The sequence below is a fragment of the Ambystoma mexicanum genome, chromosome 12 (genome assembly GCF_040938575.1).
Source record: "Ambystoma mexicanum isolate Mex_15411 chromosome 12, UKY_AmexF1_1, whole genome shotgun sequence".
Lineage (NCBI taxonomy): Eukaryota > Metazoa > Chordata > Amphibia > Caudata > Ambystomatidae > Ambystoma > Ambystoma mexicanum.
The window spans coordinates 399126563-399153542 of NC_090936.1; the positions used below are offsets into that span (position 1 = coordinate 399126563).

Consider the following 26980-nt stretch of genomic DNA (forward strand, 5'->3'; position numbering starts at 1 on the left):
TCTATCGGCCCCGTCAGGCGCTTGGATGAAGGTAAGGCCTGACGTGCATGGAATGCTTGTAGAAAGACACGGACCCGAGCCCTGAAGCAAGCGAGATCGCTCGCAGGCCCGGTGTGCTTCAAGATGAATGAAAGCTCTTGCAAGCGCTTGCGCTTTCAGATATGATTAATACAAATGAAAAACCTCCTGGCGTCTCGCAACGAAAATAGTGTAATATACAGATATTACCATGAATAACGATGTAAGAATTAAATAATAAACAATCCATGTAAACTATGCCACATCATGGAAATGATAAATCGTGTAAGTGTTACTTAGCTGTCGGACTGCAGCAAAAAAGAAGAGGAAAGGACCTAGGGGAACAGGGATTTGTACCTTGTGAGGAGCCCTGATTGGACAGTGAGACAGAGGCTCAGGACTACCAGGCTACAGAGACTCGTGGGACTTGTGGTTTTGAGACCACGGCTTTCCTTTGTTTGGTCATGTTTTGTTTACAGCCATTGGCTGAAGAAGAAAAAGAAAAAAGAAAACAAAGAAAAGGGTTAAGATTTAAAAGGCTGTTGGAAGCAGTTAAAGTAGTTAGGCATAATGCTCGCCTCCGGTCTTGACCTAGAAAAGTAAGTAAACAAAACAAATCCTACATGGTCTCTGAACCTCACACTCCAATTGTATTCAGAAAAACCTAACCATCAGTAGTAGTTAAGGGCCTGCCACACAACACAACCTCGAAGCTCTGCTTCTCTTTGGGCATGCAAGCAGAGAGGTGAAAAGGAAATGTAGACACCACAGGACACAGCTGCCCCGCTGAGCTCCAGAAACCCATAAGACAGCTGGTTGGGGCGGGTTGCATGTACAAGAGGTACAGTGCATGAGATGCATGCGCTCGCTTAATTTTTTAAAATATAAAAAGGGGGTTGCGCATTAAGCTTCAGTCTCGTCCCCTTCTCCGAGTTGACATCCCATCAATATGGAGAAAGGGGGATGGGACCTAAGAGTATGGAATGCATTATCTACATCAGGCAGAAAGGGTAAAGCTGTAGTCTGTACTAGTAATCACAGGAAGACTAGACTGAAATTATCAGATGCGAACAACAGAGTTTAAAAAAAACATACTCTGCAGGTAAGGAGATTTTGGATTACAAGAACAATTGCTCTGTAAAACCTTGCCGGTATGGCAAGTACTGGACAAAGAATTTTCCAAAAAAGAAAAAGGGAAATGGTTTCTTCACAACATATTTAAGACTCAAGTCTTAAGTCTCTCACAGTTGCGGTGTCCCAATATCTCTAAGGATAACTTACCGGCTCATACACCAATCCATTGCTGGAGGTCACCATTGTTTCTGCTAAATCCAAAACATCTGCTCCAACATCTGTGTGAAAAAATTCCACAAGTGAACACAAATATTTATTCATAATATCCTAGATAGATATAGAAAATGGTTAACTCTTTTGGTAATATAATCTCTAAAATGGCTTTACAGGTATTTGGCAGGGTTTGGAGTAATTACATCCATAGAAATAATATAGTTGGCATCAACAATGTTTTTTTGTCCTAGTTATCAGCAATCTCACATATTCTAGGACTGGTACCGATCAAAGAAAATACAGTCCTACAATATGTGGAGAAAGTGCTGGATAATGAGAGAAACAAATAGTTTCCCCAACCATGTTCTTTCTTTTTGATACAGTGACTGGATACCATTTGCCGGGTTGTAAGCAGTTAGATTTAAGAAAAAACAAAAAACAGATGCAGTGTCAAGATTGAACATAAACCAAAAACAAACAGAAAAGAAAATGATGCAATTGCTATTGAATTGAGATGAAGGATCGAGAGACTACACAAGTGAGAAATGAGATTCAACACTTTACTTGAACATGAATGGCTGGGTGGGATGAAACTGCACAAGCATGTTTGAGCTCAAACTAGAGTGATCCTTTAGGATGGGTCTGCAGAAAACTTTGTAAGGGACTACCTAAAGCACCATCTTTTCTTATCCCTGTTCCCTAATCTATTACACAGTCTAAGGAACATAGCAGCCAGTACATTTTTTGCCTTGAAAATCCCAGGGATATAGTCCAAGCACAAAACTGCATTACTTATACCAGTACAATTTTCTTTTACCTTGCTTAGTGTTTGTTAGGCCATTATATTCTCAGCCATCAGCCTATTACCCCCATGATCTAAAGTGTTCAGCCTTTAGCAAAATGTTTCCCCTCATTTGCTCTCTGGCCACTGCAAGGGTCTGCAATATGGCCATCTGCAAGTTTGCAGCACTTTCCCATCAGATAGTTCTGACCTTAACCATTGCCTGAGATGGAGACCTCAACTGGGATGTACATTTCCTTACTATTCATTATGTAGAATCCACCAAGATCTAAGCTACAGTTCGCTGCAAGCTTTTAGCCTCTGCTCCCTCCCTGGGTCTTATCTCTCCTGCTGACTTACTGTCCGCCGCCTGCCTCAGCATTCGAACCCCAGACTAACACCCTCCTTGTAGCAGACTAGGACTTTTTTTTTAGGACGGCCGAATGGTGCCCCGTTATTTTGCTCCTTCTCCCACTGTGTATTTGGTCATAGATTGATTTCACATTAGCTTGTACAAGTGTATTAGTTCCACCAAATGGGATTATCAGTTGGTGACCATCAAAGCCTCCTATAGGTAATTATCGAAAACAGTTTATTTTCCCACAGTGGCAGATGGTTTAAAAAGTGCTCTAGAAGTGGAGACAAGAACTGCCTGCATCATTGACTGAAGAGACAGCATCTTTCCTTCACATAGTTGTGCCAAAGGTAGGGCAGAGAGATCTGACCCATTTACCTCTTGCCTGTCTTGAAATTGAGCCAAGCCAAGTATTTTTCAGTCTGCAACACGAGAGGTGGTAAAACGATCATTCTTTCTGAAGCTGCAGGCAGCTACATTAACGTAGTGGGCAACTTAGAAGTCACGAAGTCCAGTCAGGGCAGGGCAGGGTCTACCAGCTTCTGAAATGTAGAAGATGCACTTCTTAGTGATTGCCTTAGGAAAAAGCAAAAGGACTGGACAATAGATTGTGGGAGGGTTCAATCAGGCCTGCGTCCAACATCTTGACAGCTTCAGAATTTCGATCATTGGTTGACATCTGTAACTTGGTTTTGACAGGCATGATGTCTCCTGTTTCGGGGTCATATTTGCACTTTAGTGTATGTTACGGCAGAAAGTGCCCTTTTCTCAATTGAATGTGCCACATTGTATTTTTGCGGACTTTTCTGGATTGTAACTGTTTGTATACAGTAAGGTCTCTAAAGCCTCACTGAAGATAGAAACTTATTTTGATGAGTTGTCTCCATGAAAGCCCATAAGGATTGTAAGGTAGGGATACTCCAAAAGTGCCCCACTTTGGCCCTGTTGTGGTTTCCTGGTTTCCTCAGCTAGAAAGCATGTCAGAGTTATGGGCTGGTAGAAGCTGTGTGCACAGAGTGTAGCTTTAGTACCGTGTTAGCAGACCCTTGGTCTGCGAACAGGAGCAAAATAGCTCCCTGGAATTTATTTTAAATCCTTTAACCTGGCCATTTTCTTCGCGGTTCTTGTTGTACCAGAATGGGAACATCCATTTTGGCAGTTTTGCCTTTAAGAGCTTGGACTAAGAGCTCACAAAGACTGCCTAACACTCTGGATGAGAGTCTGCCGGACACTTCAATCAACATCCCTGTTTGTGGCCATATGGATGCCCATGAAAATAGGAGCAACCAAAAAATTGAAAAGTGCACACATTTTGATTCAAGGGTGTGCCTATAACCCGGGAGAATGACAAAGGGCCAGATTTCAGGTTATGAAGTGGGGCGAGGGTGAACCTTGGGACTGGGGGAATATTACTTTATTTGCATTCTGTGTGACAGTTAAAGAAACTTCACGCTTTCAACATAAAAACATCATACAAAAACAATTTCATAAAAATTACATCCTACAAAGACGATTTCATAAAACATCTTTTACAAATTCAATTACAGCAATAGTCGGATGTCCTTCGCATTCGAAATCCGAGCTCAGAACAGATCAGTGAAAGCATCCTCTGCAAAATATGCACATTTATTTCCACGACTATCTGGTAAAAAGCAGCAGATTATAAATAAATGTTTTAAGGTTTCTATGGTCATATTACAATACCGGCATAAATTCATTTTCCTTGGCAATACGAGATCTTGCGCTGACTAGATCACCAGGTTAAAATGTTGTTTATTTAAATCTTAAAACATAATTTCTAAAAGCCCACAAAGGGTGCTTAGTCAAATAAGGTGCAAGAACATTATACGATTGAGTAGACCATATAAAATGATCACTTAAACAAGTATAATTCATTAGTCTTTCTCCATTTAAAATCGAATAATTTGTTCTAAATAGTTTTTACTTGATTTTCCCAGAGGCCATACACAGTTCTTCCATATAGGAGTTAATTTTTAGCAAAAGCAAATCACATTTCTCTTTCCAATAATGTAAGCCTTTACTCGAAACGTTAATTAGTTCAATCTACAGCTTCATAAATAAAAATACCCGGGGTGGTACTAAAACACGTGCATAGATTTGTAATGTTTTCCAATCTACCAAGGCCTGGAGCAAAGTAATGCCAAGTTTGTGTCATATAGCACCCAATAGCACAGATTTTGGCAAGGAGAGAACTTTCTTCCCCCAACAGACCTAATTTGCACCACATCATATCATGATCAGCTATTACTCGCCAAAAAGCAGTTTCGGGATCAGTTTTAGGTGATAATACTTTAACACTGGGATAATCGAAAGGTGACCAAATTTGAAATCAATACTTCGTAGCGGACTAGCTGCTGATAAAAAAGAAGCTCTTACTGTTTTGTAAATGGGCAGTTTACTGCTACTAGAGTAATTAATGCTTCCCAGATATTTGAATTGGTTCACCACTTTTAGGCTCTGATTCCCAATGTACCACTTAAACTTATTTTTATGTGGACTTTACAGGATTTAGAAGGAACATTCTTGGGTCGCATGTGAATCTAAGCAGATACAAGCATCAGAAATACGATTACGGTGAGTAATGTATCCCCTTCTGAGGCTTGTGGAATCTGCTTAGATCACATGCTGTGCATAGATTAGCGAGCAGTGGGAGGAGGAGGAGGTGGGATGTGAGAAGGTTCATGAGCGAATAAGTGTCTTAGAACCGCTTGTCCCACTTGTGTATCTGTCTTGGAATGGGTGTCAATGCAGTAGTGCTGAGTGAAAGTATGTATAGAGCTCCATGTAGCTGCTTTACAAATACTGTCTAAAGGAACATTTGCAATGAAAGTACCTCTTTGGAGTGGGCCCTGGGCGTAAAAGGCAGTGTCTTATTTGAAAGGGAATAGCACAGTTGGATACATCAGACTATCCACCTTGAGATGGTGTTTTTAGAGATGCGATCTCCTTCTCTGCCTGGCGCTATGGAGACAAACAGCTGATCTGTTTTTCTTAGCGGTCTGGTTTTGTCTACGTAGTAGTGGACCGCCCTCCTCACATCTAGTGTGTGGAGTTTTACCTCAGCAGAGCTTTTGGGTTCTTGGAAGAAAGCCTGTAGCCCAATAGCCTTGTGTTAGGTTTTCTTGACTCTTTCAAGATATCCATACATCTCTGGGGTAAATTGCGATGTCCGAACTCTATGATTTCAGGAGCCATGCTGCTAAGTTCATTGAGTTGGGCTGAGGATGCACCTCGTGCTAGGAGAGTATGTCCCTCGTGCTAGGAGAGTAGGTTGTACCGGAATGGGAGTTTGATGGGGTTGCACACCGCTAGTTTGCGTAGGTGTGGATACCATGGTTGCCTCGCCCACATAGGAGCAACTAGGATGAGCGTCATCGGTTCCGTGTGGATCTTGTTCACCACCTTCCTCATCAGAGGGGTTGGTGGAAAAGCGTAGGCAAACATCCCTGACCAATTCATCAATAGGGCGTTCCCTTTGGAGCCTGGCTGGGGGAACCTGGACGCAAAGTTTGGGCATTGACAATTTTCGCTTGTGGCAAATAGGTCTATAGCTGGAAAACCCCACATGGAAAAGAGGTGTTCTACGACCTCTTCGTGTAGACGCCACTCGTGTTCTTCTGGCAGTGGGTCTCTGCTCAGAGAGTCTGCTAGAGCGTTGAGTTCCCTTGGAACATGTTGAGATGCTAGGAACATCTTTCATCTGAGTGCCCATCTGCAGATCTTCTGCTTGTTGATATAAAACATTGCTGTGGTGCTGTCTGTTAGGATCTGCACCGACAGACTTGTTAAATGGAGTTCGAATGCTTGGAGGGCTTTGAACACTGCTAGAAGTTCCAGCACGTTGATGTGTTTCTGAGCCGTAGAGTGAGACCACAGACCCTGAGCTGTGTGGTGCAGGTAGTGCGCCCCTCACCCAGCTAGTGAGGCATCTGTTGTGACCACTGCTTGTATCTGTGGATCGTAGAAGGGTTTCCCCTTGGTCAGATTCTCGCTCGTCCATCAGCGAAGATTTTGTACCAGTGTTGGCAAAACGACCACTGGATCGTCCCATTGGCCGCTTGCCTGAGACCATTGATTCGCCAACCACTCCTGTATGGGACGCATGCGCAGGCACACGTGGGGAACCAGGTAAATGCAAGATGCCATCATGCCTATTAAACGCATTGCTTTGCGTACCCTTATCTGGTGGCCGGCCTGACCGTGTGGTATTTGCAGTAACAAGTTCTTTATTCTCTCCTCTGAGGGAAAGACTAACCCTTCCTCTGTGTTTAGAATAGCTCCTAAGAACTGTTTGGAGGTACTGGGCACCAGACTTGATTTTTTCTCGTTGATCAAGAAGCCCAATTGAAAGAGGAGGTTGATTGTTGTCTGAATGTTTTGTCTGCAAATCAGAGGTGATTCCCCTGTTATGAACCAGTCGTCCAAGTAAGGGTACACTGGGATTGCCTCCCTGCGCAGGTGCGCTGCCACCACCGCCAGTACCTTGGTGAATACCCTTGGAGCAGAGGCTATTCCGAAGGGCAGCACCTTGAATTGGTAGTGCTGGTTCGCTATCTTGAAACGCAAGAACCTTCTGTGCGCTGGAAACATTGGAATATGAAAATAGGCATCTTTCATATCCAGTGTTGCCATGTAATCCCCCTTTTTTTAGAAGCGGTATTACTTCTTGTAGCGTGGTCATGCGGAACTTTTGTGGCTTGACATACTTGTTTGCAGGCCTTGAATCTAATACAGGGCGCATTGTTAGATCTTTTTTGGGCACAAGGAAGTAAGTTGAATATATACCCCTGTTTACCTGGTTGGCTGGGACCACTTCTATGGCGTCCTTTAATAGAAGCTCTGTAATTTCCTGCAGAAGAATCCGTTGATGTTCTTCGGAGTGTACCTTTTGTCTCGTGGGATGATCGCAAGGTTTTTGAAGAAGTTCTACACAGTAGCCCTCTGCTACCGTTGACAGCACCCATCTGTCTGAGGTAATACCCTCCCATGCGTGGGTGAAGTTGGAAATTCATCGTCCTACTGAAGATGCATGGGAGGGTACCTGGAGCAGAATGTCACTTGCTCTGCGTGCCACCTCGAGCCTGGCCTCTGCCCAGAGTACCACGACCTCTTCTTTGTCCTCTTGGGTAGCCCTGAAAGGACTGTCCCTGGTTGGTGTTATAGGAACCCTGTCCCTGGCTGTATCCGGATCCCCTCTGGGAGTTCTGGCCCCGAAAGCGGCGAAAATTGCCGTTGCCCCTCTGCCCCGTGGGTTTCTTTGTGAGCTGGCCTAAAGACTTGAGTGTTTCATATTCGTCTTTAGCAGTTTTTAGTGCGTCTTCTACCGCCTTGCCAAAGAGCACATCTTTTTCTACCGGCATATTGATTAAGGTGGCCTGTGTTTCCGGCCTGAAGCCAGACTGGCGAAGCCATGCGTGTCTTTTGATGGTATAGCCCTTAGCGATGATTCTACCCGCATTGTCTGCTGCATTAAAATTTTACTTTAGAAGACAAGTAGACACTGCTCTACCATCTGCTGCCACCTAGGCTGATTGGGACTTAAGTGGCTCAGGTGCCGAAGAAAGTAATACTGAAACCTCATCCCACGTGTGGCAGTTGAAACTTACCAGAAGTGTAGCATCATTAGCGATACGAGTCTGGTAGGCTGCCGAATAGGCTACTTTCCTGCCCATTGCGTAAATCTTTTTGCTCTCCTTGTCCAGAAGAGCCTCGGAGGAAGCAAGGGGAGTGCCTGCTCTTTTCCGTGTGGTGGTAACCACCAGGGCGTCTGGTCTTAACTGGCCTCTTATGTAAAGAGGGTCGGAAGGTGCAGGTCTAAAAAAAATTAAAACACGCGGATTATCAGCCCGTGTGAGGTTGGGTGCTTCCAAAGAAGGTTGGATTCTGCATTGTACAGACTTTAATATTGGAATGAATTGGCCCACTGTTCTTTTATCTCCCAACAATTGCTCAGCGAAGTCTCGGTCTTCTACGACCTCCTGGGTATCTATGCGGAAGTGTTCTGCCGCTTTAGTTAGAACTTCACTGAGTAAAGGTTGGTTATCTATGAGGGAGTCTACTACTGGAGGATCCTGATTAAGGAGTATATGTTGGCCTCCTGGCCTGGGTCTTCATCGTCCCCCTCATAGAATTCGTCTAAGTCGTCATCCATAAGTTGAGGATCAGATGCATCAATAAACGAAACCTCGTCCTGTTCTCCTTCTGGACTGACTTCAGGGTCATACAGATGTAGACCTCTGCCCTGAATTGGGACGTCAGTACGAACCCTCTTAGAAGGAGGTTGAGACACAGGGGGTCGTGAGCTCGAAGGGACTGAGGTGTTTTTCGAAGAAGTTCCCAATGAAGGACATCCTACGCAGAACCCTGTCGATGTCCTCGGCAGACCAATTTTTCAAGCTTGGAAAGACAATTTCGGGCTCAGAGTCGGGAAGGTCCATGTCTTTATTAGTGGGTGGGATAAGCTTAGGCCTAGGGTCTTTAGGTTTCCACTTGGATATGCTTTCTGTATGGGAGGTTTTATGTGTCTTATGGTGTTTGTCCCCACCCTGGATCCCAGAGGAGAGTCAAACTGACTTCTTGGGGCCTGACTTCTTACTAGCTAAAGAACGTCGAATTTCGTTTGTGGGGGCCGAGGTTTCTTCTGCGGACGAATGAGCCTCGGATGTCGTTTTTCGTGAGGCACTCTTGCAGTCTTGACGTTTTACCGTCCTTCGACGCCTTAGTTCTGACATGCGGCGAGTAGTCCCCACAACATGGCCGCCGGCCTGTCCTACGGGGTCGGGGGCTTGCGCTTGGGTAGCGACCGCTACTCCGGTGCCCTCGCCGTTCAAAAGTGCGGCGTCGCTGCCATCGCTGAAAGCTCCCTCCACTTCCATGGCCTCGAGTTGCCTGCTGTGGTGGGCCCAGCGCTTAGTGGAATGGTCTTTCAACGTCTTAGGCTTGAAGAGCCTACGGGCTCAGATGTTTCGACGTGATCTCTCTGGAGACAAGTTGCACATGAGAGGTTTGTCTACCCAGGGGAATTTACGGTTGCACTTAGGGCAAAACTTAAATGGGGTGTTCTCCATAATACTGGGTTAGGGTGATGGCAGCTGGGTGAACAAAGTGTAGAAAGGGGGAGAATATGCATTCTACAAATGGCCTAACAATGGCCTCCCCCCTCTCGCCCTACTGTCTGGGCACCGAGGCCCGGGGCAGCCTTCCAAGGCCGTTCGGTCCGTCGCAATGATTTTCAACGGTAGTCTTCTTTCTGATTCTTCAGCGTGGTATAACTCAGTCGAAGAAAGTATAGAAAGGAAAACCATCTTAATTTCACAAAGTCAATGGCTAATTTGCCGAAAGGAAGTCCGCTATACGCGTCTGTCTAGCATGGCGGACAAAAACTATCTGTGGACCCAGACGCGTGAGGGATCATGGGTACAATGGACGTCACACTAGGGATAGTATTACTGGCACGCCCTGTCGACGTCCCTTTGAGTTTCGAAAACAGAAACTGTAATACTCAGCACTTTCCACTAGATGCCGGGCTATGCACAGCATGTGATCCAAGCAGATTCCACAAGCCTCTGAAAAATATAGATATGACATGCATTACTTACCGTAAAAGCATTTCTGATGGTTGTATCTGCTTAGATTCACATGCTGTGCATAGTCCGACATCCAGCGGTCACTGCGGAGTATTGCATCTTGTTTTTCGAAAAGTCGAAAACGGGACGTCGACATAGGCGTGTCTGTAATACTATCCCTATAGTGACGTGTAGTGTACCCAAAATCCCTCACCTCACGCGTCGAGGTCCCACTATTTTTTCTGCCATGAGGGAGCCTTATGACCAACGTGAGTGAGTACAGAAAAGAGAGAAGTAATAAGACGTCTATGTTCCTTTCATCCGAGCGGGAAGGAAGGGCGGGCGCATGTGAATCTAAGCAAATACAACCATCAGAAATGCTTTTACGGTAAATAATGCATGCCTTTTGATGTTTGCTAATCTGCTTAGAATCACATGCTGTGCATAGACTAGCGAGCAGTACCCGGAGTTGGAGGGAAGGAACAGTAGAGAAAGGATGTCTTAGTACTGCTTGTCCCACCTGGGAATCAGATCTAGAATGGGCATCTAGACAATAGTGTTTTGTAAAGGAGGAGACAGTAACATCTCCATCAGATGAGCGAACCAGGGTTGGCGGGCCCACATGGGGGCCACGAGTATCATGGTAACTGGTTCCTGGTGCATCTTGTGCACTATCTTGTTGAGAAGGGGAGTTGGTGGAAAAGCGTACACAAATTTCCCTGACCATGTTATCCAGAGACCGTTCCCCTTTGAGCGGTTCTGGTGGTACCTGGAGGCGTAATCTTGGCAATGGGTATTCTCCAGAGTTGCGAACAGGTCGATCTCTGGGAAGCCCCATTCTGCGAAAATGTTGGAGACGATGTCTTCGTGTAGTCGCCATTCGTACTCTGCGGGCAGAGGGAAGTCTCTGCTGAGTCCGTCTGCCAGAAGATTGAGTTCCCCTGGTACATGTTGAGATAACAGGAACATGTGTCCGAGAGCCCAATTCCAGATGTTCTGGGACAGCTTGGACAGTCCTGGAGAGGGAGTGCCCCCTTGCTTGCTCAGGTAGTACATGGCCGTGGAGCTGTCTGAGGATCAGCACTGTTTCCCTTGTAGGTGTGTCTGGAAAGCCTTCAGTGCTTTGAAGACCGCCACAGTTCCAGCAAGTTTGTGTGTTTGTACGCCACACTCGGAGTCCAAACTCTGTGTGCAGTCTGATGGGATAGGTGAGCCCCCCCATCCTGTCAGGGATGAGTCTGTGGTAAGACTGGCTTCCACTGCGGGGGTGGCAAATGGTTTCCCCAACACAAGGTTTTTCTTCGACCACCATCGCAGCGACAGAACCAAGCCCTACGAGACCACCACTAGATCGTCCCATTGGCCGCTGGCCTCGCACCACTGGCTGTTGAGCCACTCTTGCATTGGGCGCATGCGCAGGCGCACGTGAGGTACCAAATAAATGCATGACGCCATCATTCCTAGCAATCGCATGGCTTTGCGTACCGTCTCCTCTCGACCGGCTACATATTGAGGGATCTGAAACAGCATGTTTTGGACCCTCTTGGAGGGGAAGAAGAGGCCGTCCTTTGTTTGAATTAGAGCCCCTAGGAATTGCTCGTCTTGGCTGGGGTCTAGACTGGACTTCTTCTCGATGTAGAAGCCCAGGTGGAACAAAAGGTCTTTTGGGTATTTGAGAAGCACGTTTCGTAAGAATCCCCGTTATGAGCCAGTCGTCGAGGTAGGGGTAGACCGGAATGGACAACCTGCGCAGGTGTGCCACTGCCACTACCTTGGTGAATACCTTTGGGGCTGAGGCTATGCCAAATGGTAGCACTTTGAACTGATGGTGTTTGCCTCCTATCATGAATCTGAGGTATTTCCTGTGCGCTGGCAACATTGAAATATGAAAGTATGCATCTTTCATGTCCAGTGTTGCCATGTAGTCCCCCTGTGTGAGCAGAGGGATTACCTCCTGCAAAGTCAACATACAAAATTTCTGAGGTTTTACGAATTTGTTCGCTGGGCGCAGATCTAATACAGGGCGCATGGTTAAATCCTTTTTGGGTACAAGGAAGTACACTGAATAAATACCCTCCTTTACCTGCGATAGAGGCACGACCTCTATGGCTCCTTTTTCCAGCAGCAGTTCGACTTCCTGAAGAAGGATGGAGAGGTGTTCTGGTGATAGGCGCCTTCCCCTTGGGGGTCTGAATGTTGGGGACTGACTGAATTCGATGCAGTAACCGTGGGCTATTGTTGACAGTACCCAACGGTCTGTGGTAATTCCCTCCCATGCTTGCAGGAATGATGTTAACCGGCCCCGGCCAGAGATGCATGGGAAGGCACCCGAACTTTCGGGTCATTTGTTGGCGGGAGCCTCTGGGAGTGGGGCCCCCAACCTCTTCCCTTGCCACGGCGTTGTCCTCTTTGAGCATACTGTCCACTGGTTCCCCGAGGGGAGGACCAGTTGTAGGCTGAGGTGTATTGTTGTTGATTTTGTCGTTGGCCACGAAAAAAGCGTCTGTTGCCATAACCTCGCTTATTAGGAGGTCTTGTGATTTGGTCCAGGGTTTTAAGTGTTTCGTGTTCCTTCTTAGCTGTTTCCAGTGCGTCATCAACAGCCTTGCCAAACAAGTTTGAGTCTTCAAGGGTTTTTTTGATAAGGGACGCCTGCGTTTCTGGTTTGAAACCCAGGTTTCTGGACTAGTGACCGGCCAGCCGTGTCCACAGCATCTAAGGTGTTCTTGATGATGCTTTGATTTACCCGAGTACCTTCTGTCACAGTCGCCAATAGGCGAGTTTGCAAGGGCTCAGGGGCTTCTTGTAGGCCTTCGCGCAACACTCCCCATTGGGCATCGGCATAGCTAGCCAACAAAGTTGTATTGTTGGCAATACACGTGGCAAAAGCTGCCGAGGATGTAATCCTCTTCCCTAAGGCATAAAGCTTCTTCCCTTCTTTGTCCGGGGGTGCTTCGCTAGTAGATCGCAGAAAACCCTGCCCTTTTCCTCGTGGTGGTTACTACCAGGGAATCAGGTATGGAATGACCCCTAATATATAAGGGATCAGAAGGTGAGGGGTTAAAAAGCTTTTCAATTCTCGGATTGACCCCTCTCTCCAATGCAGGTGTAGATAAAGAGGGAACGAGGCATCTCTTGATTGAGGCGAGAAGGGGTATGGCTTGGCTAGCAGGCGGCTTTTCCTTAATTATTTTCTCAACAAAATCTAGTTCTGGGGTAGTTTCCCTTGTCTCAATTTGAAAATGTGCTGCCGCCTTGCGTAGCATTGCATTGAAAGTGGGTTGATCATCTTCAAGAGAAGGGTCTCTGAACGGTGTGGTCTGAGGAGAGGGCAGATCTAAAACATCAGGGTCTGTTGACGCCCCTGGTGACTGCCAGGGCTGTGGTTCACATAAGTCTGGGCCTTCCTCGAAGTCCCCTACAAGGTCTTGTAGATCCTCAGCATTTAGGAATTCTTCCTCTTCCTGAAAACGTGGATCCTCTTCAGTGAGGTCATGTATCAATTTCTTCAAGTGGGTCAGAAAGTCTTGGGAATTTGGCCCTACGGTTTTCAGGGAGCACCTCCCTGGGCCTTTTAGGTGTAGTCTGTTCAGAGGTGGACACAAACCTATCCAGCCTGTCCATACACAATTCAAATCTTTCCCTATTCCACTGGGATAACCCTGAACGGTCTAGTGGTAGAAAGGGTTGCTCCTCCGCCTCCAGGCGTCGAGATCTCTCCCATAGCGTGGAGGATATACCCCCGTCGCCCTCTGAGAACCCTTCTCGTGGGCTCGACACTGGGGAAGTATCTCTGGGTTTTCCCTTCGACGTGGGGGGGGGGTTCCGGCATACCCTCTGTAGATTTCGGCGTCTCTGACCCGAGCGTGCTTAGGTGACTCCTTCACCAGCCGTTTCTGCGTGTCTTTGGAGACTATTCTAGCTATGCTCTCCACGACTAGTTTGTGTGTCGAGGGCTGGTCGGGAATAGTTTTCGGCGGAGCCGGAACCTTACCGTCAACCGACGCTCTCTTACGAGGCGTTTCGACTGACGTTTTGGTGGTAGCGCCCTTAGTTGAAGACAGCCCAGTCGCTCGGCGTGTATGCGGCTGCGGGGAGGGCTGATGACCCTTACGGTCGGTGGAGGCTGCCGGTTGATTCGGCATCTCCGTTGGAGCTGGGGCCTTCTTCGATTTACTCGATGAATGGCCGTGGGTTGTGTGTTTAGTGAGTTTTCCATGTGCGTCAGCGTCGCCAGGGTGTACATCCCCATAAGTAGGGCCGGAGCCGAGGTTTGAGGCTGGGGACAGACGCAATGGAGCGGGAGCGCTCCATTGAGAGGTCAACAACCTCCGTTACGGAGGTAGCGTTATCACTATCCCCCTCGTCACACTCGGCGGCGGCCGCAGGTGAAGAATCAGCCTTCGACATGGCATAGGCTGCCCACCTCTTGACCCTGCGTTCCTTCAAAGTTTTTGGACGAAGGAGTTTACAGGTCGCACACCCAGCCTCGGTGTGGTCGAGGGGTAAGCAGCAGTTACACCGTTTATGCTTGTCCTTCCACGATAATTTGCTGTTACGTGGGCAAAATCTAAAAGGAGTCCTCTCCATAGCTGAGGATGTAATCAGTGATAACGACCCGGAAGGAATGGGGGAGAAAAGGAAAGGCATCCTAGATTAGAAACAGAAATGTCCACACCAACCCCCACTCTCCCTACTGTGTAGGCCGGCGAGGCCGGCCACGTGTTCGGCAGCGCCGAAAGGATCACCTCCGTTGAAAACCACCGCTGTCGAAGATCTTCACTCGGCGGGGAAGTAGAATGGCCGTCGAAAGAGGGCTGGAGGTGGTTTAATTAAACAATAACTGACAAATCAACCAAGGGTCGAATAAATGGTAAATGGCAATGTCTCTTACGAGCTCTGCATAAGGCGACCAGTATTCTGGGCGAAAAAAAAAAAAAAGAAAATCAGAGGGACCTCGACGCGTGAGGGATTTTGGGTACTCTACGCGTCACTATAGGGATAGTATTACAGACACGCCTATGTCGACGTCCCCTTTTCGACTTTCGAAAAACAAGATGCAATACTCCGCAGTGACCACTGGATGTCGGATTATGCACAGCATGTGATGCTAAACAGATTAACAAACATCAGAAATATATATTCAATGAAACAACTTTGTTAAAGGGACGTTATGGTTACAAGTAAAACCGAAAAACCCCTGAAGTTCGCCAGTTATGGTAAGCTAAGCAACCATAACTCGCGCCACCACCGTGCACTGCTAAGAACACCCATGACATCAAAGATGACATCACAGATAGGATTGATGACATCACATGTGCATTTTATTTTCATAGGAAGTCGCTACAAGGGGTTGTGAATGTTATGTTGGCAAAAAAGTGTCAAGGGGTCATTTAGAGATATGTGATGAACTACATACTTGATTATGCAATTTATTGCTCCAAAGAACATTCCATTGCAGTGCTGTTTCTAGAACAGGAACCTACTCATACAGAAACATAGGCATTGGCTGCAGCATACAGCACAGAGATGTAATATTTCTAATTTTCCCATGTTGGATAGTAAAACGGTGAATGCTTCTGTATCACACTTTTGTATACTGTGAAACAAACTAAGTAGGTAATAATGCATCACTTACTGCATGTTTGTACTACTAGACACAAAACATTAAGAGACCACAATGTATACAAATATGGGGCTTATACAAGAAGCGTAAAGTAAGTAAACAAGAGGCAGTATCATGAGCCACTGTGTATAACCACAAAGATTATCTTTACGCATAGAAATGATTGCTGTGTTTCAGGCCTGCTTCTTCCCCTATGTATGTGCATCATAATATGAGATTGAATTCTTAGGAAAGTACTTTAAGAACATGTGAGAATAACAACGTCTACAAATACCTTTTGAATTTTAAGCTTTTGACTGTCAGTGAATAAACTCACCTGGCCTAGATATGTCAGTGAACAAAAAAAGAAGGGGCTAGACATGATGTCATCCGTGATGTCATCACTCATATCTGATGTCATGGGTGTTATTCTTAGCAGTGCACAGTGGTGGCACGACAAACAGTTTTTTCACTGAATTCGATAGGTTTTTAGTAGCGCAACTTAACCAAAACGTCCCTTTAAAACCTTTTTCATAGGTTTTTATTAGTGCAATTTAACCATAACGTCTACGAACATCTGACTTCATTGCAGACCTTCCGGACAGTGCCAAATGACCATATGCTGGCGCGCGGCATGATGGCGTCTCCGATAACCCGTCCGTGCTTCGCGGACAGTCCGGAACTGCATTTTCTACTAATCTAGGAACTTTCAACTTCAAAATTTCCCTTGCACTGCTCCAACACCTATTCCTACTCATCCATTAAGAATCTAGTACACAGTACATACTTTTAGCAAAACTGCTATTTATCTTAAAATGGAATCAGCCAATGCCATAAAACACGCGCCACATTTTCCCCTGTCCACCTGACCCTCTATATTAGTGTTTGGTGCCTCTTCCATCATTTTCCTCCCCACGTTTCGTTCTAAGCACTCCTGCCAAAAAAAAGTGCATCCAAAAGCAATAAAAGAAATGTTCCTTTAGGAACCACCTTTCCCAGTAAAAAATAGAACTAAAAAAAACGTATAGATTCCATCTACTTTATATTTCTCAGTAAAGTACATAGACTCAATAAGATTTTCCAACATTTCCATTTGCATTTTGTTTTATGCTAATGGCAATATGGAGGCATTTATCCTCCGTTCCAGGGATGGAACGGTAGACACCAGCCTGGCAGCCCAAGTTATCAGCCCAAGCGAAGCGAGGGTGGATAACAAGGTCTCTGGACCATTATCTCCCCATTCTAGCCCCTTTTATGGGGGATAAAGGCCATTAGCACCCTCGGTTCCCAAAGTGGGAACCCAGGGTGCTAAAAAAAAAAAATTGTACGTCCCGGTGTAGGAAGCAAAATCCTTTTCCAAGATGGCTACCATGGAAAGGGAAGGTGGGGTTCCATACAGGGCCCCCCTTTGCTTTCCATGGCAGCCTGCAGAAGGCAAAAAGAACTCTGACCATATTACCACAAGCACATTTTTCTTCTTTTTCAAATCTATCCCAATTTCGAATAACTACCACAAAGCCAGTCCCAGGTACACATGGCCCACTTTCACCCCATGTTTTGTCCCTCGTGGTCATAGCCAGTAGCCAGATTGTCCGGATCATGACCTTATTCCATGACCCGGACAATCTGGTCACTGCCCACGGCCACAGGGCTACACCTCAGTCACTAAAGATATATCACTATTTTTTGTACCTACATTATGACACTTGCCAAAAAATAAAACACGGGCACATTTGCAAAACCATGCTTTCAGGTCCTTCTCAATGCCCCTTACACAAGTTTGCTGGAAATCCACCCATGTTTTATTTTTTCAAAAGTGTCAAATGATGCACATACAATCGTCATATAACCTAGCCCCCACTTGACAAAATGCATTCAGACTTTACGAGAACATTTCTATCTAGATCTATAATCTTTTTGCAAACCTTTGTGTAGATTTGTCAAATGTCACCACATTTATAAGCCTTTACAATATTTTGGGACCCCACCTCTAATTCTGCCCCCTCTTGACAAAATCCTACCGAACTTCGCAAAAAATGTATATCGAGATCTATTACCAGTTTGCCAAATTAAGTGTAGATTAGTCGAATGGCACCTCATTTCTAAGCCTTTACATTATTTTGGGACCTGCCCTCTAATTTTGCCCCCTCTTGACAAAATCCCATCAAACTTTGCTAAAACATTTATATCTATTTGTATTATCAGTTTGCCAAATCAATTGTATATTCGTCAAATGGCACCTCATTTCTAAGCCTTTACATTATTTTGGGACCCCCCCCTCTAATTTTGCCCACTCCAAGGGTATTCATTAAGGTATTGGCGGTAGTGGCGGTGCACTTAGGCACACAATCCCAGTGTACCCTTATCTGGATGACTGGCTGAAAACGGGGGATTCCCCCCAAATTTGCAAGCAAAATACCCAGAGAATAATCAACCTTCTGTTCCAATTGGGGTTCTCAATCAACGAGAAAAAATTCATCCTTGTTCCAAGCCAAACCAAACAGTTCCTAGGAGCTATCATGAAGACCGAAGAGGGGCTAGTCTTCCACTCAAATGAAAGAGTTCAAAACATACTGCTGCAAATACCTCATTAGCTGGACGTTTGACAAATAACCATACGCAATGCAACACACCTGCTCGGGATGATGGCTTCATGCATTTATCTGGTTCCACACGCATAGTTGCACATGCGCTCGATGCAGGAGTGCTTAGCGAAACAGTGGCCTCAGGCAAGCAGTCAGTGCGATGATCTAGTGGTTGTTTTCGCTAACCCTAGTAGAAGCACTTTGCTGGTGGTCAAAGGAAAATCTGTTAAAAGGGAAACCCTTTCACAATCCTCCAGTACAAGCGGTAATTACAACAGACATCACAGCCCAACACCACATCAGCCTTCTAGAACTACTAGCAGTACCCAAAGCCCTGCAAGCTTTCCAACTGCATCCAACGGGCCAAACGGTGCAAGTCGTCACAGACTTCACCACTGCCATGTTCTACATAAACAAGCAGGGAGGCACACCCACTCTCCAAGTCTGTCCAGGCTATCCCAGAAAATGTGGAAGTGCCCACTCAAGCAGAACATGTTCCTAGTGTCTCAACACGTTCCAGTGGAACTCCATTCCCTAGCAGACTCTCTAAGCGGAGATCCTCTACCCAAGGAACATGAGTGGCAACTCAGAGGAATTCTAGACAATGTCTTCTCCTTCTGGGGTTATTCTCCTTTAGACTTGTTCGCCACAAGCATAAACGCACACTGCCCAGACTTCACAACCAGGTTCCCCAACCCAGATCCAAGGGTAATGCCCTCTGAATGAGCTGGTCAGGGAAATTTGCTTACGCTTTTCCACCGACACCGCTCCCGAGCAGGATATTGCACAAGATGCACAGGAACAAGCAACTCTAATCCTGGTTGCTTCTATGTGGGCGATATGATCTTGGTTTCCACATCTGATCAAACTGCCGATGTGCGTAACAAGCAAGCTCCCATGCCCCCACAACATGCTCTCCCAGCACAGGCGGACAACATTCCACCCACATCCTCAGTCTATGGACTTGGCAGCTTGGCTCCTGAAGTCATAGAGTTTGGACATTTAAAGTTACCCCAAATGTGTATGGAAATCCTCAAGAAGGCACACAAACTTAACACCAGGCATTGCTACTTCAACAAATGGAAACTATTTGTAATATGGTGCCAATCAAAGTATGTAAGCCCTGTTGCATGTACTCCTCAACACGTTCTTCACTACATGCTACACTTTTAGACTCTGGCCTAGTATTTAACTCCATCAAGGTTCACCTAGCGGCTCTGTCTGCGTACACCACTTCACAAAACAAGGTGTCCTGGTAGGAAATTTGTCAAGGCTTTCATGGAGGGGGTACCCCCACCCCCCATTTCGAACCCGCCTCTCGGTTGGGATCTCAATGTGGTATTCTCAAAGCTCATAGGTCCTCCCTTCGAGTCTATGTACAAATCCAATCTTAAATACCTAACATACAAAACATCTTTTCTGGTAGCCATCACCTCCATAAGAAAGTTTAGTGAGCTACAAGCTTTGTCAGTGCAAGATCCTTTCTTTGTTCTCCACAAAGATGAGTTGGTACTAAGAACACACCCTAGGAGTTCACCTAAGTTCATATCCAAGTTCCATGTTAACCAATTAATTGAACTACCCGCTTTCTTTCAAAATCCTTCAAACTCTGCTGAGAAAAACCTCCATACACTGGATGCAAGGAGGGCAGTTTTGTACTATGCAAACAAGAAAAAAATGTTAAGAAAAACAGATCAACTGTTTGTCTCTCGTACCAGGCAGGGAAGATTATCACGTAAAAAAAAAAACACCATCTCCAGATTGATAGTGAAATGCATACAGCTCTGGTACTCCCTATCAAAGAAAACTCTGTCTTTCACACCAAGAACTCACTCTACCGAGGAGCATGGCTACCTTGGGTTTTATTGCAAACGTCCCTCTAGACGCCATTTGCAAAGCAGCTACACTGAGTTCCATACATACCTTTACACAGCATTACTGCATTAACACACATTATAGAGCAGATTCACAGGTGGGATAAGCGGTGCTAAAACATCTATTTGCTACTGTAACTTCTCACAACCCACCTCCTTCTCCTGATACTGCTCGCTAGTCTATGCATAGCATGTAATCTAAGCATATATATTTTATTTTTTTTACATGGCCGGCGGTAGCGGCCATGTAGTTATGGTTAAGTTGCTAAACCCATAGGAAGAGCATTTTTTGGGCGGCTTATAACTTCGCTCCCCTGGACGAATCCTCACCAAACTTTGCATAAAAAGTATATGGCCCACAAAACTTTGGTCATGCCTACAGCCCAAACCGCTGGACGGATTTTCACCAAACTTGCGACAGGCGCGGCGGCTTGGTCCCAAAAGCTTGCTTTTGTTAATTTGGTGTAAATTCGTCCAGTATCTTTTTTTTTAAACAACCAAAACGTAAGGCAACAACTCCGCAGACACACTTCCCTGTTCGCTCCGCGGACAGGACAACGATTGGCTAATTGACTTTCGTCATGTTCGCAGACACACAACGTGTTGGCTGATTGGTTGGCATGAAGCGTGAGGTGCGTCAGATTTTTGGAAACGCCTGCCATCTTGGATTCGTGGACATTGGCCGTTGTCCGCGGACATCGCAGTAAAAACATATTAAACACAACATTGCACTTGTCAAACTTATCAAAATAATCTCTGGGGAGGTGAGGGGTGATGAGGATGGGATGGAATATGGCTGCAAGAAGCAAAAAAACTGGTGTTTTTCCCCGCAAAAGTCCGAACAGTCTGGATGTTCGCAAACAGTCCTGTGAAAGTTCGCGGACACCTCTGCATTACTGGTTTGTTGAAAAGCAGTTCTTTGATGGCTTATAACTTTGGTGCCACTAATGGAACTGCATGTACTTTTGCAATTATATTCCTGACCTGATCCTGGATGAGTTTGCAAAGTTGGTGGGATTCTGTCAAGAGGGGGGGGTGGGGGGGGGGGGGGGGAGTGGCCCTTTCCGAAGGGTAGCATCTTGAATCGGTAGTGTTGATTTGCTATCTCAAAGCGCAGGAATTTTCTATGCGCTGGGAACATTGAAATATGAAAGTATACCTCTTTCATGTCCAATGTTGTCATGTAGTCCCTTTGTTTTAGCAGTGGGATTACCTCTTGTTGCATTGTCCTGCAAAACCTTTGCAGCTTGACATATGCGTTTGCAGGGCGCAGGTCTAGGACAGGGCGCATTGTAAGGTCTTTCTTTGGCACAAGGAAGTACATTGAATAGATAGCCTTGTTTACCTGATTTGCCGGGACGATCTCTATGGGGTCCTTTTCTACTAGTGCTTTGACCTCTTCTAGCAGAATCCGCTGTTTCTCCTGCGTTGTTGGTCTTTGTCTTGGCGGGTGGTTGGTTGGGTGGTGTTTGTATGAGTTCAATTCAATAGCCTCCTGCTACAATGGTAAGTACTCACTTGTCTGATGTGATCCCCTCCCATGCGTGAGTAAAGTGACAAACGCAACCTCCTACTGGAGAAGCATGGGAGGGGACCTGGAGCGGGTGGTCATTGCTTTGGTGGGGTGGAGCCCCTTGTGGAGGAGGATCTGCCTTTACTCCTCAACCTTTTGTGCCCTCTTTGAAAATGTTGCTAGGAGGATTGCATCTGCGAGGAACCCCAAGAAGAAGCCCGTCAGCCCTGGTTATAGTTCGAAGACCGCTGGGAGTTTTGTCCTCAGAATCAGCGTGTAGTAAATGCGCCTGTGCACAAAAGGTGTATTTGTGAGGTCGTACTCCTCTTTAGCACTTTTCAGTGCGTCCTCAACTGCTTTCCCAAACAGGGCATTCGGTTTGAGGGGCATATTTAGCAGGGTGCCTTGGGTTTACAGTTTAAAGCTAGATTGACGTAGCCATGCGTGGCGCTTAATGAAGCTACCCTCAGCTACTATACGGCCTGCATTATCCGCTGCGTTCAGATTATTCTTCAGGGTGCAATTTGCCACCTGCTTACCCTCAGCCACTATTTTTAAAAGCTGTCTTAATGGGCTCTGGGACAGAGTCGATTTGTTGTGAGATCTCGTCCCATTTGTGGCAATTATAACTTGCCAAGAGCGTGGTGTTATTGGCTATCCTTACTTGGTATGCATCTGAGGAAGCTACTTTCCTACACAATGTATATATTTTCTTGCTCTCCTTGCCAGGAGGGGCTTCAGCAGAGGCTAAGGGCATGCCCGCTCTCTTTCTTGTGGTAGTCACGACGAGAGTCAGGGTTTAATTGACCCCTGATGTACAATGGGTCAGAGGAGGCCGGTCTGAACATCTTTTCAATAAAGGGGTTAACTGTCCTGGTAAGGTTGGGGGCAAGTAAAGAAGGCTGAATGCGCTTCTGGATGGACTGCAGGAGTGGTATCAAACTGAGCTGCAGACCTCTTACCCCCAAGGATGTCCTCTACAAAGTCCTTGTCGACTTGTGCTTCTTGGGTATCTATTTTAAAATGTTCAGCAGCTTTTAAGAGGAGCTTGTTATACTGCAGCTGATTATCCACCGGGGAGTCAGCCACGGGTTGGTCATGGTGGCCGGAGATTGAATAATGTAGACTTCATCGTAATATTGGTCTGTGTCAACTATTGAATCAGGGTCCAACTATCAATGTAGTATAAATCATAAGGTATGTTTTGTGAGGTACTAGGCTGGGTAGTGTCCAGGTGAAGCCTTTCAGCGGCAGGCTAGTTTTTAGATGCCTCCCATTGAGAGGGCCCTTGGAGGCTGGATAGTTGATCAGGGTGTTGATATTAAAAAAAATAATAAATCTCGCCAAAGCTTGACATTCTCCTCATTACTCTACCAAATTGCTCAGAGGTCCATTGGGTGGAGCTCGAAAAACCTATGGGAACAGGTGTAGAGTAAGCCTCTGATGTAGAGGATTGTTTGTGGACCATTGCCCTGGAAGGGTGTCACTACGGGCAGAGTGTTCCTTATCCTTCAAAATAGGGGATTTATAGGGTAGGGGTATCGAAGATTTAGTGTGCTTCTACGTTTTGGACTTGAGGATAGTGTCTGGGGCATGTTTTATTTTTTCTTTTTTAAAGCGTTCTCTCAACTTGCAATTATTGGAAAGAGCCGTCGAAACGTCTTTTGATGCACGTTCCCCGGTCCCCCGAGGATTTGTCTGTTTTGCTCGTGGTGTCGGAAACTGATTTAGACGTCTGTCATGTGGCGAATGTGATCGCGATGACCCAGAGGATAGGGACTTTTCGGGGCTTCCCGTCGACACCGCGTGTGGCTTATCAGTCGAATGTCGGCCATGGGGGGGCGGGGAGGGGTGTGGCATGGGGGTGCTTGAGCCACCGTGTGTCATCTCTGTAGCAGAACCATCGGCCTGCCTGTTGTGAGTCGGGGGCTTACACACAGGAAACCGTTATGCCCCAATCGCCCTCAGCATCACTTAGGACGCCAACATAGCTGGAGGCTCCCTCCACGTCCATGGCGGCCTCGGTCTGCATGGCGTGATGGGCCCAGCACTTAGTCTTCTGGCCCCTTAGTGTCTTGGGCCGAAACGTTTGCAGAACTTGCAATGCTTTTCGGAATGGTCCCTGTGGAGGCAGAGGTTACACACCCTCTGCGAGTCCTTCCAGGGAAACGTCCTCTTACAGGAAGGGCAACATTTAAATGGTGTGTTTTCCATAGTGTGGAAAGATGACAGCTTGGCGATGGAGAAGGAAGACTAGGGCAATAGGCATTCTCTACAGAAAGAAGTTACAACCTCCCCCACTATCCCTACTGTGAAGGGCCCGTTGTGGCCTAGGTAGGCCGCAGTCAAAGTTTGTCGAGACGGTTGAAGTAGTGGTCGTCAACAGCTTAGCAGTGTACGGTGGTGGCGCGAGTTATGGTTGCCTAGCTTACCATAACTAGCACATTTCTGTGGGTTTTTGGTTTTACTTGTAACCATAAACCCGCTGTAACAAAGTTTTTTCACTGAATTTCAAAGGTTTTTAGTAGCACAACTGAACTAGAACATCCTTTTAAAAAAGTTTTTTAAACTGAATTTCATAGGTTTCTACCAAGAAACCCTTACTTTTACTAATGTGCCATACAACATTCTAAACCCCCTTGACCCATGTTGATGGCTCTAGTGTCACGGACTGTGTGCCTGTCCGCGACATTGGGTAAACTGCATACTACCAAAATGCTCAGGGGATATGTCATATTAAGACACTATACAAGTTAGATAAATAGTACATAGCTAATGTACAAAGAAATAAAATACTATATCTAGTAATTGTGCACTTAACACACCAACAGTGCAATCCAGTAACATAACACCAGGCAATCCAGTAACATAACACCAGACCCTCCAGCTTATAGCGATTTTGTGATCCCGCAAAATGCCGCGAAAACAGCCGTTTTGCGCAAAATGCCGCTTTTGTGCAAAAACAGCATTTTTAAAAAAAATCTATTTTTTTTTAAGAAATCTGTAAAAATTACTGTTTTAAAAAACATAATACTCAGGGTGCCAGGTTCTCAATTTTTTTTTTTATTTTTTTTTTTACACACATGAAATGAACTGCGCTAACACATCTCTTCACTTGCGGCCCAAAAAAAGTGCAGCCCAATCCACAAGGGACACATGAATGGGAACATTTTATATGCGTGCCCATTCAAATGGCCTTTTTCACCTCCTTGATCTAATTAAGTGGCGTTTCTGTCAATTTAAAAGCGCATTCCTCATTTCCAAGCAAGATGCACTTTTAAATATGCAGAAATTGTAGGCAACCCTACGCGCACGGGATGTGGGGCTGCCAATGCATGACAGGGCCTTTCCTGACCCTGTCATGCATTTCTTTTAAGGTATGAACCGCTGCTGTGTCGCTTTCATTTCTGTTCCTCAAACAGGATAAAAATGCATTTTGTGGGTCGCATTTTACAGCGGCAGGCACCTGGATGGCCTGTCCCTTTGAAAGGCGGTAGGAGCTTGCAGAACACTGTCGGGAGAGAGATTCTATTCAAAGTACTGCCCATTTTGATGACAAAAATCTATCGAATGTTATAATTTTACCTATTTTATAAATACCGAACATGTGTTGCGAGGGTGTCACCCGCTCCCCAAGTTCAGTATTTCTGGTCTAGGGTGGTTGCAGAAGTGTTTCGCCCTTTTTCCTCAAAATTGGAGGCGGGGACAGAAAAAAAAGAAAATAATGAAAAAAGAGACCCTGCGGAGTCGGATCCGACCTGCATTAGAGGGACGGATCTGGCACCGCAGGGTTGCAGGGGAAGCAGCAGCGACCAAGCTGTTAAGTAGGGGAGGGGGTGGGGTGGTGGTGAAGGGTACTTTTTGGGTTGTTTGGCTGAAGTGCTAATCAATTCGCAGCGAAATGGACTACGGTCAATTCCGCCGCAAATAATTACACTTCGATCAAACAACCCAGAACACCATTCAAGGCAGCTGGCCAGCGCACAATTTGCGCTACAGTTCAAGCCTGTGCAAATGCGCCGGTCACCTTTGAGAATAAAGTGACCGGCACATTTACAAAAATGGGTTGTCTAAAAATAGCATATCCTCTGTTCTTTTTTTAAATGCACCATTATTTGAGGAACTGGGTCAAAATCTACATTTAAAAAAAATTTAAAAAATGGTTACACTGTGAGAGAGAGTGATGGGTGAGATGTGAAGTGATAGGCAAGAAAGCAGAGGGAGAGCAGTGGGTCAGAGGAGGAAGCAGTGCACAAGAGAGCAGAGGAAGCAGTGATGCGGTGGGCCAAAAAATCTGAGGGCGAGCAGAGGTACAGATAGTAGAGGGAGTGTGTGGTCAGTGAGCCAGAAAGCAGAGAGGAAGCGGTTGGCCAGAAAGAGGCAGTGAGCTGCAGATTGGGAAAAAGGATGAGTGAAGAGTGCGATAGAATGGGAGAAAGGATGCAAGATGCAGAAGCAGCACAAAAGAATGAAGGACTGTATATTGCGGGAGGAATTGTAGAGTGTAAGATGTGAGCTGGGAGTATGATTTGGAGTGTGGCAGGGGCTGAGCAGTGTAAATTGTGACTTGCCAGTGTGACATAGCACGTGAGTATTTGTATGACAGAGTGAGAGGTTCAGGAATGCAAGTTGTTTGGGAAGTTTGTGAGATGTTTGTGTGTTGGTGAGAGATGTGTTTGGGGGATTGGAGAACATAGAAGGGGAATATTTTCAGCATTACAACTGATAATGATCAATTCAGTTAATACTATTAAATAGGCATGTACATTAAACCAAAAACGTAGCCAAATCAAACACTGTTCTGCCAAGCCAGAGACATCTGGGACTCTATTAAATTAGTACAAAAGATGAATAATAATGATACCCTGGATTTCTTGTAGTCTTGCACTCTGCCTATTTCCTGCAATGTGGTAATCTTACTCCCTCCAGTTAATACAAAATGTCCCGCAAAAATGCCGCAATAAAGGTTTGTGCAGTAAAATTTGCCATTTCATGCCGCAAAATTTGCCATTTCATGCCGCAAAATCCTGGAAGGTCTGTAAAACATCATGGAACATACCAAAAACAAAAGTAACCTATGCCTCCACCAGAATTACGTCACAGCTCCTTTATATGAAAACTTTGAACCAACTGTCAACAGCGCACTTTCCAGACCTCCAACAGCACAACTGAACAACAAATTGGTAAATGCACTACATGTATTCCTACAGCAGAGCACTTTGTTCAATAGAATACAGTAAAAAAAAATATATATATATATATATATATATATATATATATATATATATATATCTTTTTTTTACATAGAAATGTCTAACACCTTGGCCTGGCTTGAACAACAATTTCCTCACGATGAAATGACTGAGGCAATCATAC

The 26980-nt window shown here is 45.7% G+C and overlaps 1 protein-coding gene across 2 annotated transcripts in view; it reads right to left on the reverse strand.

The window, feature by feature from the left end:
* The window catches only part of ERGIC2 (ERGIC and golgi 2), a 796925-nt gene that overhangs the window by 589344 nt on the left and 180601 nt on the right, over positions 1-26980 (reverse strand). For both annotated transcript variants that reach the window (XM_069628528.1, XM_069628529.1), the window contains exon 6: positions 1300-1370. In XM_069628528.1, coding sequence (XP_069484629.1) covers positions 1300-1370 — 71 coding nt within the window. The remainder of the gene's footprint in view (positions 1-1299; positions 1371-26980) is intronic.